At 28.7% G+C, this 16,295-nt stretch overlaps 2 protein-coding genes across 24 annotated transcripts in view; one reads left to right on the plus strand and one right to left on the minus strand.

Moving 5' to 3' along the window:
* The first annotated feature begins 1,766 nt into the window (after nucleotides 1-1,766).
* Nucleotides 1,767-11,649, plus strand: Top2 (DNA topoisomerase 2). Of its 2 annotated transcripts, XM_085660057.1 has the most exons (24): nucleotides 1,767-2,069; nucleotides 2,170-2,598; nucleotides 2,717-3,043; nucleotides 3,158-3,401; nucleotides 3,496-3,882; nucleotides 3,997-4,236; nucleotides 4,320-4,425; nucleotides 4,536-4,688; nucleotides 4,764-4,933; nucleotides 5,023-5,233; nucleotides 5,310-5,898; nucleotides 5,990-6,221; nucleotides 6,295-6,494; nucleotides 6,579-6,714; nucleotides 6,788-7,087; nucleotides 7,294-7,527; nucleotides 7,608-7,796; nucleotides 7,893-8,007; nucleotides 8,104-8,247; nucleotides 8,350-8,434; nucleotides 8,601-8,683; nucleotides 8,804-8,923; nucleotides 9,010-9,131; nucleotides 9,209-11,649. In XM_085660057.1, exons 3-24 carry the CDS (start codon nucleotides 2,742-2,744, stop codon nucleotides 9,353-9,355), a joined length of 4,509 nt encoding a protein of 1,502 aa, XP_085516183.1. In that variant the 5' UTR covers nucleotides 1,767-2,069; nucleotides 2,170-2,598; nucleotides 2,717-2,741; the 3' UTR covers nucleotides 9,356-11,649. The 2 variants fall into 2 exon arrangements, with proteins under 2 accessions (XP_085516183.1, XP_035721471.2); XM_035865578.2 differs by lacking the exon at nucleotides 2,170-2,598.
* Nucleotides 11,650-11,796: 147 nt separating this feature from the next.
* Tlk (Tousled-like kinase) overlaps nucleotides 11,797-16,295 on the minus strand; it is a 55,421-nt gene continuing 50,922 nt past the window's right edge. For all 22 annotated transcript variants that reach the window (XM_035865583.2, XM_035865596.2, XM_035865586.2 and 19 more), the window contains 10 exons: nucleotides 15,804-15,896; nucleotides 15,232-15,693; nucleotides 14,959-15,162; nucleotides 14,771-14,862; nucleotides 14,496-14,643; nucleotides 14,284-14,395; nucleotides 14,066-14,204; nucleotides 13,873-13,984; nucleotides 13,681-13,788; nucleotides 11,797-13,597 (listed from right to left, as the gene is read on the minus strand). In XM_035865583.2, coding sequence (XP_035721476.1) covers nucleotides 13,385-13,597; nucleotides 13,681-13,788; nucleotides 13,873-13,984; nucleotides 14,066-14,204; nucleotides 14,284-14,395; nucleotides 14,496-14,643; nucleotides 14,771-14,862; nucleotides 14,959-15,162; nucleotides 15,232-15,693; nucleotides 15,804-15,896 — 1,683 coding nt within the window. In that variant the 3' untranslated portion in view covers nucleotides 11,797-13,384. The remainder of the gene's footprint in view (nucleotides 13,598-13,680; nucleotides 13,789-13,872; nucleotides 13,985-14,065; nucleotides 14,205-14,283; nucleotides 14,396-14,495; nucleotides 14,644-14,770; nucleotides 14,863-14,958; nucleotides 15,163-15,231; nucleotides 15,694-15,803; nucleotides 15,897-16,295) is intronic.

The following is a 16,295-nucleotide window of genomic DNA, read 5'->3' on the forward strand; positions in this document are numbered from 1 at the left end:
TGTATTCTCTTTATATTTAAATTCAAGATACAAAGAATGTGATAGCGTTACTATTTAATAATCTTTGAATTAAGCAGTTCTTTTTTCTTTCTTTTTTTTTTTTTTTTTTTTTTTTTTTTTCCTTAATTACGAGTATAACTTTTAGTCGCAATATTTGCAATATTTCATTCAAAAAAGTTTTATTTTAACAACTACATCACAATATTTATCGCAACATTTCATGGCCCCTCTGTCCAAAAAGGCTAGTGCGTTTTATCAGGCAATTCTTTTTATAAATGACTCAACAATTGGATTCCGCTAGTTTGATAAACCATACATCGTACCTCCTTCAAAGCGCTTCTATTTTCATCGATTTCGTTTTTTTTCTTGAAGTGTTCCGTTTTGCAATGCGTGCGTTTTCAATCATTTCAAAAATTGTAATAAAAAAAAAATCATAGATTGTAATTTAAATATCAATTTGTTGTTTTGTTTTATTAAACGACTCGATTAAATTATTGGTCTTTTTTTATATAAATTAAATGTCTTGGCAATGATTTAGTAAATTAAACTTTATATAGATTTCTCTGCGGTGCTTATCGTTTCATGAATGAAACATTTTTTGTAAGATTTTTCCTCGAATTAAATAACACACATAAACCTTTAATAAATATTTTAATTCTGTATATTAAACTTTCATCGGTTCTTGATTTTGTAAACATAAGATATGCTAAGTTGTATTGTAAATTTTATATTAGCATATTTAAACAGAAAGTGAAGCACTCTTATTTTTTGTACCACACTTATAACGATTTTGCATATAAACGTATGTGTAATAAAAAAGACAGTATACTAGAAGTTTATAAAACACAAGTATGTTATATATAGCTATGAAAACCGTGCGATACGATGCAGGCGATCACTTCCTCGTTCAAAATCATGAAAAAATTAGATTCTAAGTCACAATCCTGAAATATTCAGGATGAAAGATCACGTGAATTAAATTGATACATACATATAAGATTTCGTATGAAAAACAAAAATTAGATCGTGAAATATATGCGTACACTTATGATGATTCCCGTGCATAATTGCATGCTTTCGTATGTGTATGCATATCTTCATATATACATGTATATAAATGAATGATCATGACGATTACAACTATAATTATTAATATAATTTTATGGAGATATGTTAACTATAGATATTATAATTATAAATATTATATTCATTGCTGCTACTGCTATAAATCCACTATTGCTATTTCTAGTTTTAAGTAAGCGAAAAAGAAAAAAAAATACATTTATTGCAAAAAATAAATTTCTTCGACTGTTTTACCTTTCTTTCCATTTATCTTACTTATTAAGTAACTTTAAGTGTTATACATTAATTACAATTTAAATACTTTATTTAAAATTTAAGCTTCTCATTATGTTGTACATACTTATTATATCTTATGTAATTAATGCTAATTTGAATTTTTTGAATAATTTAATGCTATTTTATAATATACTTTCAATGAGAATGTTAAAATACATTTGTTATTTTTTTTCTATATTTAATATATATAAATATATAAGCAAAGATTTTAATTTGCTATGTATTAAAATTATTTTTATTAATTATCAAATCAACATAACTGCTATTCATGTTTGAATGATATCGATATTCTATAAAAACAAGAAATTGTTAGCATTGATTTTTGTTTCGTGTATTATTTGTTTCAATAGATATTAGCAGGGTTTTAAGTATTTTAATGATGTTATTCTGAAACGATTGTAGCGCCAAAGTGACTGGTTGGTTGCAACGATTGCAACGAAAGAAAATTGTCGTACTTTGTAGCTATTTGTGTTGAAAGTTAGTAAAAAAAAATAATAAGGCCTCAATTAAGTTTAATACTATCTTTAAGTAAATATATTATTGATATAAAGGAAGAAAGTTATATCGGCTACGGTGTACCGGATGAGTATCAGTGCCTGTGCTATGCCAATCATTAATTATAACCACAATGAATGGCATCGTGTGATTATACGACTTTCCGTTACCGACGCTACTTCACCAAACGAATTTTTAAGGCAAAAACACTAAAGGTGAGATATGTGAAGAATAATTTTCTAGTTTTTGCGACGTATATGAATCCTCATTATATTTTATGTATTTTTCTGTGTACCTTTCGTTTTCAAAAAGCAGGTGTTTGCTTGCAAATTGGCGTCCCCTGGAGTTCTTGGCCAATTAGATGAAGACATTTTCCCGCCATATTATTAAGACTTATTTAGGGTAGGAAATGATTTAGTAAATAAAATTCTTGGTTCGAGCCTAAGAAAACGCAAGGATTAATTACGATTTTTTTTGTCTGTGGCATCTCTTGATAATAATTACTGTAATTGAGCTGTGATTAATTGATTTTTATTTATTGAGTCAGATTTGATATAAAATGTCATTTGAGAACTAAGGATACACATATAATATATATGAATTAAATCATTAATTAGTTTTATTATTAAGTTTATTGTTAATTATACATAATTATTATTTTGTTATAATCAATTATACTAAATCATTGCTTTTGCCGCAATCATAGAACATATGAAATTTATGTTCATTTATAGAAAATAAAAGGTACTCATATTGTAAAATAATAATGTATATATGAGATTTATATTGACTATTTAATATAAACCTTCTTGTATTATCTTAATCTAGTCAATTCTTTATTTTGTTTTATATGAATTTACAGGTACATAAAAACATATCACATTAAAATGAGTACAGCTGTTGAAAATGGAAATCAACCTGGTAATCTCAAGAAAAAGACCATTGAAGGAATTTACCAGAAGAAAACACAACTGGAGCATATTCTATTGCGTCCAGATACATACATTGGATCTGTTGAAAGCACTACTGAACTTATGTGGGTTTATGACAAAGAAAAAGAAATGATGATACAAAAAGATATCAAATTTGTTCCTGGATTATATAAAATATTTGATGAAATTTTGGTAAATGCCGCTGATAATAAGCAACGAGATCCAAAAATGGATACTATTAAGGTTGATATAGATGCGTAAGTATACTTCGTAAATAAATATTAATAAATTTATGTCTTCTACAGAATTATTTTAAGAAACATTATGCATATATATATGTATATATATATATATATATAATCGCATTGTAGAGAAAATAATACTATATCTGTCTGGAATAATGGAAAAGGAATTCCTGTTGTGATACACAAGGAAGAGAATATGTATGTACCCACTATGATTTTTGGCCATTTATTAACATCATCAAATTACGATGATGAGGAAGAAAAAGTAACTGGAGGAAGAAACGGTTATGGTGCAAAATTGTGTAATATTTTTAGTCATCGTTTCACTGTTGAAACTGCATCTAAAGAATATAAAAAATGTTTAAAACAAGTGAGTAACATTGATAGAATATCAAATATGATAATTGTAATGTTATAGAGATTTCATTAAAACATAAAAACTCAATAATCTGTTTGTTTTGTAGACATGGGGTGATAATATGGGGAAAGCCAGTGAACCTCGAATTAAAGATTTTCATGGAGAAGATTTTACAAAAGTAACATTTTCTCCAGATTTATCAAAATTCAAAATGGATTCTTTAGATGATGATATAGTATCTCTTATGTCGCGTCGAGCATATGATGTAGCAGCATCTACAAGAGGCGTGAAAGTTTATCTTAATGGCGTTAGAGTACCTGTGAAAAATTTTAAAGATTATGTCGATTGTTATATTAAAGGAAAAGAAGATGATACTGGTAACCCATTGAAAATAGCTTATGAAGCTTGTGGAGCTCGTTGGGAAGTAGCAGTAACTTTATCTGACAAAGGTTTCCAGCAAATGTCATTTGTAAATAGTATTGCAACGACGAAGGTACATATATTTTTCTTTATTTATTAAAATTTTTCTATACATTTTTTTATATATTTGTAAATATAACATCAACATATAAAATCAAATTTATTATACTATTAATTTAATCAACAGGGTGGCCGCCATGTAGACCATGTTACAGATTTGATAGTAAAACAATTGACAGAAACTTTAAAAAAGAAAAACAAAGCTGGAATAACCATCAAACCATTCCAAATCAAAAATCATTTATGGATTTTTATAAATTGTCTCATCAATAATCCTTCATTTGATTCCCAGACTAAGGAACACATGACTTTACAACAAAAAAGTTTTGGTTCTAAATGTGTATTAACTGATAAATTCATTACAACTGTGAGTATTATGTAATATACTATGAGTATGGTTTTATTTATACAAATTAATAATATTTGTATAATCATTTAATTGATTTATAGGTAATGAAAATTGGCATTGTAGAATCAGTTTTAACATGGGCCAAATTTAAGGCTGATAGCCAACTGCAAAAATTGGGACCTAAATCAAAACAAAGAAAACTTCAAGGTGTTATTCATTAAATTACGTCAATTTCATAATAAATGTATTACAAAAAAGATATTAAAATGTAATTAAATATGATAGTACTAACATATTAAAGTATGAATTATTTTAAGGTATTCCTAAGTTGGAAGATGCTAATGATGCTGGAACAAATAAATCATTAGAATGTACTCTAATATTAACTGAGGGAGATTCAGCTAAAACAATGGCTGTATCAGGAATAGCTGCTGTAGGTAGAGATAAGTATGGTATATTTCCATTAAGAGGTACGTCTAATACTTTATAAAAATTATAAGTTCTATATTATCATTTTTATAATTATTTACATATATTCATCATAGGTAAAATATTGAATGTAAGAGAAGCAACGCATAAGCAAATTTTGGAAAATGCAGAGATCAACAATTTGATAAAAATTCTTGGTCTTCAATATAAAAAAAAGTATGAATCTCGGGATGATCTTAAAACACTTCGTTATGGTAAAATGATGATTATGACTGATCAAGATCAGGTTGGTACATATTTTTTAAAACTTTTATTGCATTCGATAAGCCAAGTAATATGTTTACAGAATGTTATATTATATATATATATCTTTAGGATGGTTCACATATAAAGGGTCTTTTAATTAATTTTATTCATCACAATTGGCCATCTTTACTAAAACTTAACTTCATTGAAGAATTCATTACACCAATCGTAAAGGCATCAAAAGGAAATCAAGTATTATCATTCTTTTCATTGCCAGAATTTGAAGCATGGAAAAAAGAAACAGAGAATTTTCATACATATAAAATCAAATACTACAAAGGTTTTCATTTTTACAGTTTGTATCTTTTTATATTATAAGAAACAATATATATAGACATTTAAATTATTCTAAATAGGTTTGGGTACTTCTACTGCCAAAGAGGCAAAGGAGTACTTTGAAAATATGACCAGACACAGAATTCGGTTTCGATATGATGGTGATCAAGATGATCAAAATATTATTATGGCATTTAGTAAAAAATGTGTTGATCAACGTAAAGAATGGTTAGTGAATCATATGGACGAAACAAAGAGACGGAAAGAGATTGGTTTAGGTGAACGTTATCTTTATGAGAAAGATACTCGTACAGTATCTTTTTCAGACTTTATAAATGTTGAATTAGTGCTATATAGTAATTATGATAACGTGCGATCTATACCTAGTATGGTGGATGGATTTAAACCTGGACAAAGAAAAGTACTTTTTACATGTTTGAAACGTAATGATAAACGTGAAGTAAAAGTTGCACAGTTAGCTGGTTCAGTTGCGGAACATTCGGCTTATCATCATGGTGAAGTGTCTCTTATGGCTACTATAATCAACTTGGCTCAAAATTTTGTGGGAAGTAACAATATCAACATACTTCAGCCTATTGGTCAGTTTGGTACAAGACTTACAGGAGGTAAAGATGCTGCAAGTGCTCGATATATCTTCACGATGCTTAGGTTTGTATATTTGATCAAAAATTATGTTGATATGTAACATTAAACAAAAATTATAATTTTATTATATTTATATATATATTTCTACTTATAGTCCACTAGCAAGATTTATATTTCATAAACACGACGATCCACTTCTTGCACATGAATATGATGATAATCAAAAAATTGAGCCAGTATATTATGTTCCTGTAATACCAATGGTATTGGTAAATGGTGCAGATGGTATAGGTACAGGATGGATGACAAAAATTCCAAATTATAATCCTCGTGAAATCATAGAAAATTTATTCCGTATGATGGAGGGTGGAGATCCTAAACCAATGGTAATATTTAAAAATAATAAGTTTGTAAAAATCTATTAATATTCAATCTATAATTTATAATTATGTTTTGTAGATACCATACTACAAAAATTTTACGGGTGTAATTGAAACTTGTGGAGAGTATCGTTATATCTGTAGCGGTGAAATATCTGTAATAGGACCAGACAAAGTAGAAATTACAGAACTTCCAATTGGAATGTGGACACAAACTTACAAAGAGACAGTATTAGAACCTATGTTACATGGTACTGAAAAAATACCTGCAGTTATTACGTAAGTTATATCATATATTGATAAAAATAATATATTGTACAGTGTACATATATGTTTATTTTTACACATTTTTGATTTCTACAGAGATTATAAAGAATATTACACAGATACAACTGTACATTTTATAGTAATATTAAATCGTGATAAATTACTGGAATTAGAAAGAGATGGTCTTCATAAAGCTTTTAAATTGCAATCGACAATGTCTATAACATCTATGGTAAAATATATTAACATTTGTTCTAAGATTTATTGTAAAGAATAAGAGCAAACAACATATATTTTTATTGCAGTGTGCATTTGATGAAAATCGATGTCTTCAGAAATATGAAAGTGTCACTCAAATATTAAAGAATTTTTACAAAATTAGATTGGAAGCGTATCATAAAAGGAAAGATTATTTAGAGGGTATTTTGCAAGCAGAAGCAGGAAAATTATCAAATCAAGCTCGCTTTATTCTAGAAAAATGTGATGGTACCTTGGTAATTGAAAATAAAAAGAAAAAAGATATGATAGCTGAATTAGCAAGACGTAATTACGAATCTGATCCTGTCCTTGCATGGAAATTAACTCAAAATAGAGAAGCAGTCTTGGTAAGTAATCATATAATACATAGTTTATGTATTAAATAAATATCATAAATGCATATGCCTATATTGATCAAATATATTTATTGCTACAAAAGGAAGATGAAGTAAGTCATAAGAAAAAAAATCACTTGTATTTATCTGTTGATCTCTTATAATGGTATATACATATCTACATATGGATAATAACTTCATTTTTTACTAATCTTTAGGAGGAAGTTGCTGAAGAAATAACTGAAGATACACCATCCTCATCAGCTATGATACAAAAAAATAATTTCGATTATCTTTTGGGCATGACTCTGTGGTCCTTGACAAAAGAGAAAAAGGATGATATCCTACGTCAAAGAGATGAAAAAATAGCAGAATTAAAGAGATTGCAAGCTCGTACACCTATTTCTCTTTGGAAAGAAGATTTGGATAATTTACTAAGCGAATTAAATAAAGTAATTATATGTCTATATTATTTAATCGTAACAATTTAGATAGTATTAAAATTATTCTTATATTTATATTTGATTTTTAGGTAGAAGAGAAAGAAAAGAAAGAAGAAAATAAATCACGTCAAAATATCAAAAAACCACCAGCAAAGTTCTACAAACAAGAGGATACTCGTAGAATAGTTCCTGTAATTGATACTGAATTAAAAAAGAAAATAGAAAAGGCAGATATTGTATCAAAGGACAAAAAAGAAGGAATTAAGAGACAGCCAAAAGTAAGTCTTTCTTACTTATTAACAAAATTATATTGATGTTTCTTTTATTTTTTTTTTACTTTTTTATTTTTTTACATTATATTTAATCTTTTATAGATTAAAAAAGAACTAACTGAAGAAAAAGATGAGTTTGATGCTCTCGTGGAATCTAATAAACCTATCGATGAGAAACTCAATATTAAAGTTGAGAAAAAATCAGGTGCTAAAAAAGGTGAAGTGACTTTTTTTATATAATATTAAACTATTACAGAAAGTTATGATTAGATTAATTTTATATATATTTTTTACAATATTTTTTGATAATTAGGAATGAAACAGACAACACTGTCATTTAAACCTTTGAAGAAATCAAAGAAGAAGGATTCAGATTCCGATAGCAACGAATTTGACAGTAACGAAATTGATTTTGATAGTATTTCACCAGTGCGTTCGCCACGAAGAGCAGCTGCATGTATGAAAAAATTATATACTTTATTAAAATATATTTTAATATATAATATTTATTTAACAAATTAATGTTTATTTTAAAATTGACTTTCTATTTAAATTGCAGCTAAAAGGAATTATGCTCTTAGTAGTGACGAATCGGATGCTGCTAGTGAAAATCTTTATAGTTTGTCATCTGATTCTGAACAAGTGTGAGTATGCATGTTGATTCGAAAATTATATTTAATATGAAATAAATAAAAAAAATAGATTAAATAATTTAATTAACGATATTCAACGTCATAATATTAAAAAATATATCAAAATTATTATACGAAGACTATTAATGATCGAAATTTTTATAACTTTTTTTTTTAGGAGGAAACCGAAACCTCCTACAATAGCACTTAGCGATTCTGATGATGATTTCAAAATAGACAAGAAACCACCGCCACCTAAATGTGATTAAACACATTTTTTATTAATATATTAATCAACTTAAATAATATTATTTTTAACTACATAAATTATTATGAATTATCTCAATATTCCATCAAGGTTTATTAATTTCTTTATTACAGCGAGTCCAGAGGAACTTTTTGATAGTTTAGTTGGAAATACTCCTGACAAATCACAAAAACCTGTTATATCTTCTTCAGGTGAAGATAGTTCTTTGGTAATGTTTACACCACCAAAAAAAGGTAAAATTAATGCGACTTATATTTAAAATATCGTTATATATGTATTACACATTTTTAATTTTATTTTCAATATAATATCACTTTAGTTCCATCGAAGAAAAAAGCTGAAAATGGGGGTGCAAAGGCAACGAAGCGTCAATTGAAGAAGAAACTCAAATCTTCAGATTCTGAAAATGATGATAATTCATTAGCGACTAAAACGAAACCTGTACGTATTTTTACAAATTGTTATACTATTACATAGTACAACAAAATTGTATTATTTTTAAATATTTATTTTTATAGAATAAAAAACGGATGAAAAAATCAGACTCCGAAAGCGAGAATACAGTGGAATCATCGCCTGTAGTACCCATAAGAAAAAATAGTGCACGTAATCGGAAACCAGTTTCTTACGCACTTAAATCGGACGAAGAAAGTGATTCAGATTAATTGTATTAACGTGGTAAATTTCTCAAAAAAGAAAAAAAGAAAGAAAAAAAGAAAAAACTGTAAATTACGAAGACTGCCTATATAAATTAAGGGAGAGAGAAAAGGTAGATCTGAATTGGCATGGAGGCCAAGTTTTAGTATTTTTGTGGTTTCTTACGTCTTTGGAAATGTCAAAGAAGGCACAGTTGCAATGAATATTGTAATTATAATTAATTGTATATGGGCATAGAGTAAGAGAACATCATGTTCAAAATCATTTTAAACTGATTTCAAAGTTTTATCCAATGGACGACTATGTGCAGAACAAAGACAACAGTATACTCTAAGCTCATTACACAAACGTGTAGGTAATTAAAAACTTTAGATTTAATATTAAATTAACATTGTATAACTCATTGAAATGTTGTAAGAAAACACGGCGCACAATCCATTATGTCATGTGTATGTAATATTCATTTATGATATACAAAACAAACTAAATAGATAATGAATCTTTTATTTTTCATTATTGTATCTTTTAATTTTGCTTCTCCTTATAAAAGTAATAGAGATTATTTGATAAGGATGACGTTCTTACACACATGACATTATTGAGTAACATTACTCCTATATAATTAATGCGCCATACATGTAATAAAATATATGGACATTTTCATATTTCCATTTTTATTACTTTCGTCACACACTATCGTAAAAATGCAAAGAGCTATTATTAAAATCCTTTCAATCTCTTAATTCTTTTTTGGAAAAACTTTCGAAAATTTCGCACAATTTGCGAATATTTTATTCTACACCTTAAAAATTTTACTTTAATAAAAAGTTCTTCATTATTTTAAACGATAATATTGTCATTACCTACTTGTACATAGTAGCTTCCCGTTATCAAATGAAGATCCCATTCTTCCATATCTTGTGGATACTGCACTGCTATAAAATTCCTTTTTACTCCTAAAATTTATCCCTTTACGATTATCTTCATTCTGTTTCTTTCTAAAAAATATATTAATTTCTTAATATTGAAGTATGAATTAAAATATCAAAGAATTGCATACAAATAGCAAAGTAGGGATTTGAAAGATTTTAATGACAAATAAAAAGTGTGCGAGTAATCTCTAACTAGATATAGAGCAATAAATATATTTAACTATAAAAAAAAATTCAATTTTTGTTTCTTAAAAAGAATTCCGGTATTTTAAAATATATATATGTGAGGTGTATGTTCTGTTTTCTTTTTTCGATAAAATAGGGTGTATATATATATATTCTGATACAAGTATTGTATGTAATCAATAAGTTTACTAACTTTAAATTATACACAAATACGTAATTTTATTGCTATAACGTTTCATACACCATCCTCGACACAATTCCTGTTGGTAATTATGAGAAAGATCATGACTATGCTAACACGTAAGGGCGATAAAAAATATCCGATGTTATTTATATTGCGATGGCTGTCGTGTCATTTACGATAATAATACTTTACCCGACTGTACTCGAATTACAATTTTGCTCTATGAAATTAATACTATCTTGTAGTTCACTCCACAAAAAAAGATCATATATTCTAATTCGTTTGTGTGTGTATATTTTGAATTATTAGTAAAAAAAACGTCTCGGATTTTTTTATATATATATAACTTTTCTCCAATACACGAATGCACGCGTTATTTATTAATTTATTATCCGTTGTTAAAGTTCTTCGATATATACAAATGCAAAATTGTTCTTTCCGCAGAACATAAACGCTACCTCTGATATTGATTTGAATAAATGCATATTAATGGCTTTTGTAAAAGATGTAAAGTAAATTGCTCATTTAATCCTCTTTTCTCGATACAAGTTACCGGATCAAATTTGCAAAAGTATATGTTTACTTAATGGATTTTTTTTTAAGAATAATTTATGATTTCCACTTGCTTAGTTTTATTTGCAAAAAAAAAGAAAAAGTGAATATTTTTGTCATCTAAAAAAGGCTTTCCGATATTCTTCAAGAACAGAAAATCTTTATATTCAATGAAGAAATAAAAATATGTAATACATGATTTAATGCGACAGAGAGGCTGAATTCAAAGTCAATATTTATACGAATATATTGATTATTTTTGATTTCTTAATGATATCTAATAATACATATTTATCATTAATCTCTAATAAAGTGCATATTTTATAAAGAATGAATAAATTGTTTAAAAAGAATCAATTTATTTGAATAAATATTAGCTTTAAAAAGTATTAAAAAATATAAATAAGAAATCTCTGAGGCAATTTTGTAACTTAGTCTTAATGAAAAGCCATTTTTAGCGTGTTTGAGAAAAAGAAATAATAAGTATGCGTTTTTCTTGAATAATAGGATTAGTTATTAAAGAAGAGTGTAGGAGAAAGGAAAGGGAAATAGTTGATTGGCTTTTAAAATATTAAGCGATGGATCTAGTAGCAGACTCTGTTCAGACTTGTAATGTATTCTCCTCTGACCATACTTTGCCAATCACGTTGGTATTGTGTCATCAATACCGTGCCCACATTGTACCAACAACTTACAACATTTTAACAACTTCTTTCTATTACTCCCCAAAGCTGCAGTTTGTCGACAGACACGACTATAATACAAAGCAAGGGCACTTGATAAAATAACTTAGTCTTCTATTTCATAATTATCTCTATATAACGTACATATATAAAACAAATTATGAGTAAAGAAATAATGATCAGGTCGGTACAATATTACGATTCTTACCTTACAAATTTTAATGCCCGATAAATACGAATTGATTTAGCACGGAGATGGCCGCAATAATATGTTGATGTGTCCACGATTAGAAAGGAAAAACACGTTTTTTAACCGCGAGTTAGAAAATTCTCAATTTAAAATATATTTATGAACGGGAGGTGAAGGGAGGGGGGTGCAAGTGGTGGACCGTGATCCTATACGATTTTTTTTTGTTTTTATACTTTGGGAGCATCGCCACTCTTTCCATTTAATTCTCAAACTAATCGTTCCAGTATAGGTAAAGCCCACTCGTTTCAGAATAGGAACAACCAACCAAATCTCCTCGTGTTTATGTATGTTAATTGTTATTAGTCATGATATAAGTAATAATGTTAATATTTGAATAAAGTAACATGATGTGTAGTCAAGTATTCATGGAATACCTGACTGCACGGAGGTCATGCGAGGATAGAGCCACCACAGTTGTCTTCCCACTGTCAATGCTGTCCTTTTTCTTTACACCATATATATATATTATATCGGATTTATTAGTATATATATATATAGTATAAATATATACACGCACGCTAGATTTAACAATCTTTCATCACACTCATTCACGCATACGTAACTTCAGAAGAGAGGAACGTCTCCGCAAGAGCACAGTCTCTTACTCTTTTGACGCGCTGCATTTTTATCATTCGTTGCCCTCTGTTTTCTTTTTTTTTTCTTTTTCCCTTTCTCTTTCCCTTTTCACCGAGTAAATCACTTCCACTGGATTCCATCATCTTTTATATCCTTTTCGCTTACTCTCCTCTTTAGTTTAAACTTCACTTTTTAATTCACAATGACTTATCACATGTTTATCCGTTTCCTTCCATTCTTTTAAACACTATTATCAAGTCAGCCCACTGTTTTGATACAAGGAACGATAATACAATTGAATATTTACGAACACAACATTTTTGTTATGCTGAATAATGTAGCGTGGCTTGTAGAAAGACGCAAGCTTCTGGACTTGCGACGACCAGTCTCGCATCTCTCTTGCAATGTCCTATGAGACGACCTGTAAGTATAGTTGTGGCGGTATGGTGGTGGTGGTGGTGTGGTGGTAGTAATGATGGTAGTAGTGGTGATGGTAGTGGTAATGGTGGTGATGACGGTGAAGGTGGTGGTAGTGATGGTGATAGTATCCGGTTTAGTATTTACAATTGGTTATAGCGATCGTTATTTTCCTAAGATGAGATGGTGCGCAGTTCAGTGCTCAAGATTTGGCATGTAATAGCATATCGAAGATATTCGTCTTTAGTCCATTTCCACTACGAACTGCTCGACGCGTTCATACCACTAAACATGCCAACAGTAAAGGAGCTCTGCTGCTGTTGCTGAATTTGTTGTTGTTGCTGCTGTTGCTGACTGTTCGCTTGACGGCCATGTTTTGGCACAGGAGGTTGCAGGTATTCGTGTCTAGCTAGTGTCAGTACATCTATACGTTCTTCTTTCCTATACGCTAGGCAGCTTCTTATGAAACTCTGTAACACAATCCCAATAAAATACTGATCTCTATGATGAGAAAAACAATATCTCTTTCAAGTATTATTCGATCAATCCCTACCTTTGCTTCGTTGCTAACGGTTGGTTTATTCGCAAACTGAACTTCAGTCGCCTTCAGTATGGTATTTTCTTCTAAAATTGTAGCTTGCGATTGGTTGTGTCCAAATGGCTGTGAAATATTAAATATCGTTTTTACTAACAATATTACTATTTGACAATAATGGATTTGATTTGAATTATTAATTTAAATTACCTTTTTACCATAAAGGCATTGGTAGAATATAACCCCCACGCTCCATACATCAACTTTTGATGATATTTTGGGAGGATTTTTTCCAATGACAAAACATTCGGGTGGAAGGTACCTAATAAATCAATTTTACATTGGATAAACAAACATTTGAAGTATTTATTTTGATAAGAAAATAATGAACAAAAATACGTACCAATAAGTACCAGCACCCTGGGATGTAAGGTCCATACCATGATCAGGATTGTAATTTTCTTCATCCATAACTTTACTCAATCCAAAGTCAGTAATTTTTATTTCTCCACAGACATTACCTTCTGTGAGTAATATATTACCTATAAAAAAGATAATATATAAAATACATTGTTTTAATGCTTTAATACTATAAAGTGGAATGCTTTAATTCGCACAAACCTGGCTTTAGATCGTAATGTATGACCGGTGGTTTTATTTCATTAAGATATTTTAATGCCGATACTACTTGCATGACGATCGACCTTGCCTCCCTTTCTGGTATAGTTTTATGCTATCAAAGGAAAAATATAACTTTTCTTAATCCGATCCATTATAAAAATAAAAAAAAATCAAAACAAAAAAAAGTACAAAAAAGAAAATACTATTTGTACCTGTTTGAGGTAAAAATCTAAATCATGTCCATCGCAATATTCCAAGACAGTACAAAAGGAATTGGCATCAATTTCAAACACATCGTACAATTTTACAACACGTGGATGATCAAGAGCTTTATGTATGTTATATTCCCGTAATGCGTGCCTATTTTTAGTAAAGAATATGTTAAATATGTTATGTATATTATAAATAAGGATAATATAATAAATAAATATATATATTATATTATATTATGTTATTTGTAGTTAATGTCATTCGATTTTTTACGTACTTTATATAATTAGCCTTTTTATCTTCTTTCCAGTCTTTATTTAATTGATGCACCTTACAAGCGACATACCGTTGCTCTTTTAAATCAAATGCCTGCGTTAAGAAAGTAATAAAATGTATAAAATAAAAGAAGATGAAAGTGGATCATAAAATTCTTGAAAAAATATATATCAAAATTATGTTTAATACCTTATGCACTTCACTGAAACCACCCTTTCCCAATAACATTAGTAAAAGGTAACGTTCATTCAATACAGGATGAGAATTGAATCGCGATTGGTCCTCATTATGAATACGCTTCAACTCTCTGATGTGTAAATTTCGTTCCCTTTCTAATTTTTCCATTTCTAATTGCAAATCTGCGTCTTCTTTCTTCAACGCACTTTGCCGCAACTAAAAATTATATTGATCCATATTTATTGTTGTTTATTCTCAAAGAAATATATATATATAAATAAATACCTTGAGTATTTCATCGGCTTCATAATACTCTTGCCACGTATAAGAACCAGGTACAGCATCTGGTTTTAAGAATGTAGCTTCAGTTCCATTATGCAAAGAAGGTTGTGGCTGACTACGCTTCCTACTTGTTTCACTATTGGATGGCCTCTTTTTGAGCAACAATTTCTTCTGTCTATCAATCTCTTCTCGCTCGGTTGCAATTTCTTCTTGTCTTCGAGCTAATTCTTGAAATGCATAACCATCCGTCCAATTTTCTTGAAACGTCGCACCTACCCTCTGTGTCACAAATTGTCCCAACCTCAGTCTATTTTGCATACACTTTTGCCTAGCCTCCTTTTTTTCTATGTTTGATTTTTCTTTTAATAACTTCTTTACAACGTCTATACACTTATTTATATGGGATTTGTGCTGCTCAATAATTTTTTGTTGATTAGCCATTTGATGCCTAAGTTCATCTGTCGTCTGTAAAAAGAATACGTATATATATATGTTGACATAATTAATATTGAAATAAATATCAAGAACAGTCATTTTCATTGCACATATTGCGATGGCATAAACTTTTTACTTACTCTATTTAATTCATCAATTTTGTTATTACGTAGTTCTAAATCCGAAGAGGCTTGAGTTTCAAATTCCTGTATCCTCTGGCAAGTTAGTTCTGTCTGGAATATATAATTTACATATTTTATAATAAATACAAAGAATTAACTGTAACATCTGATACATTTGTCAGCATTGATTAGAAACACCAGATACCTTGCTGCACCCAGATAGAGCAAAAAACATGTAACAAATAAAAAGAAACAAATCTATATTTCTTTTGTTTATATCGTTAGGAACTCAAAAAGATGATTCAAAGAATTATTTTAGCAAAATTTATAGAATAAAATATAAAAAATATCAATATGTTAGTTATTTGAAATAAATGTAGAGCAAAACCCAAAGATATTAATATAACAAAATTACAGGCAGCAAGGAAAACACCTAAAATGTATGCGTATGTTAAATAGTAGACAAATACTAATTATCACAAAAAAATTTTGAATTTAATCATAGCCCTC

This window comes from Vespa mandarinia, chromosome 11, assembly GCF_050613455.1.
Source record: "Vespa mandarinia isolate Hongniang chromosome 11, ASM5061345v1, whole genome shotgun sequence".
Taxonomy (NCBI): domain Eukaryota; kingdom Metazoa; phylum Arthropoda; class Insecta; order Hymenoptera; family Vespidae; genus Vespa; species Vespa mandarinia.

Coding starts and splice junctions, on each gene's coding strand:
- Top2 (XM_085660057.1), top strand. CDS start 2,742: ATGAGTACAGCTGTTGAAAATGGAAATCAACCTGGTAATCTCAAGAAA. Junction 5,899..5,989: donor TATATCTTCACGATGCTTAG/GTTTGTATATTT, acceptor TTCTACTTATAG/TCCACTAGCAAGATTTATAT. Junction 8,248..8,349: donor GCCACGAAGAGCAGCTGCAT/GTATGAAAAAAT, acceptor TTTAAATTGCAG/CTAAAAGGAATTATGCTCTT.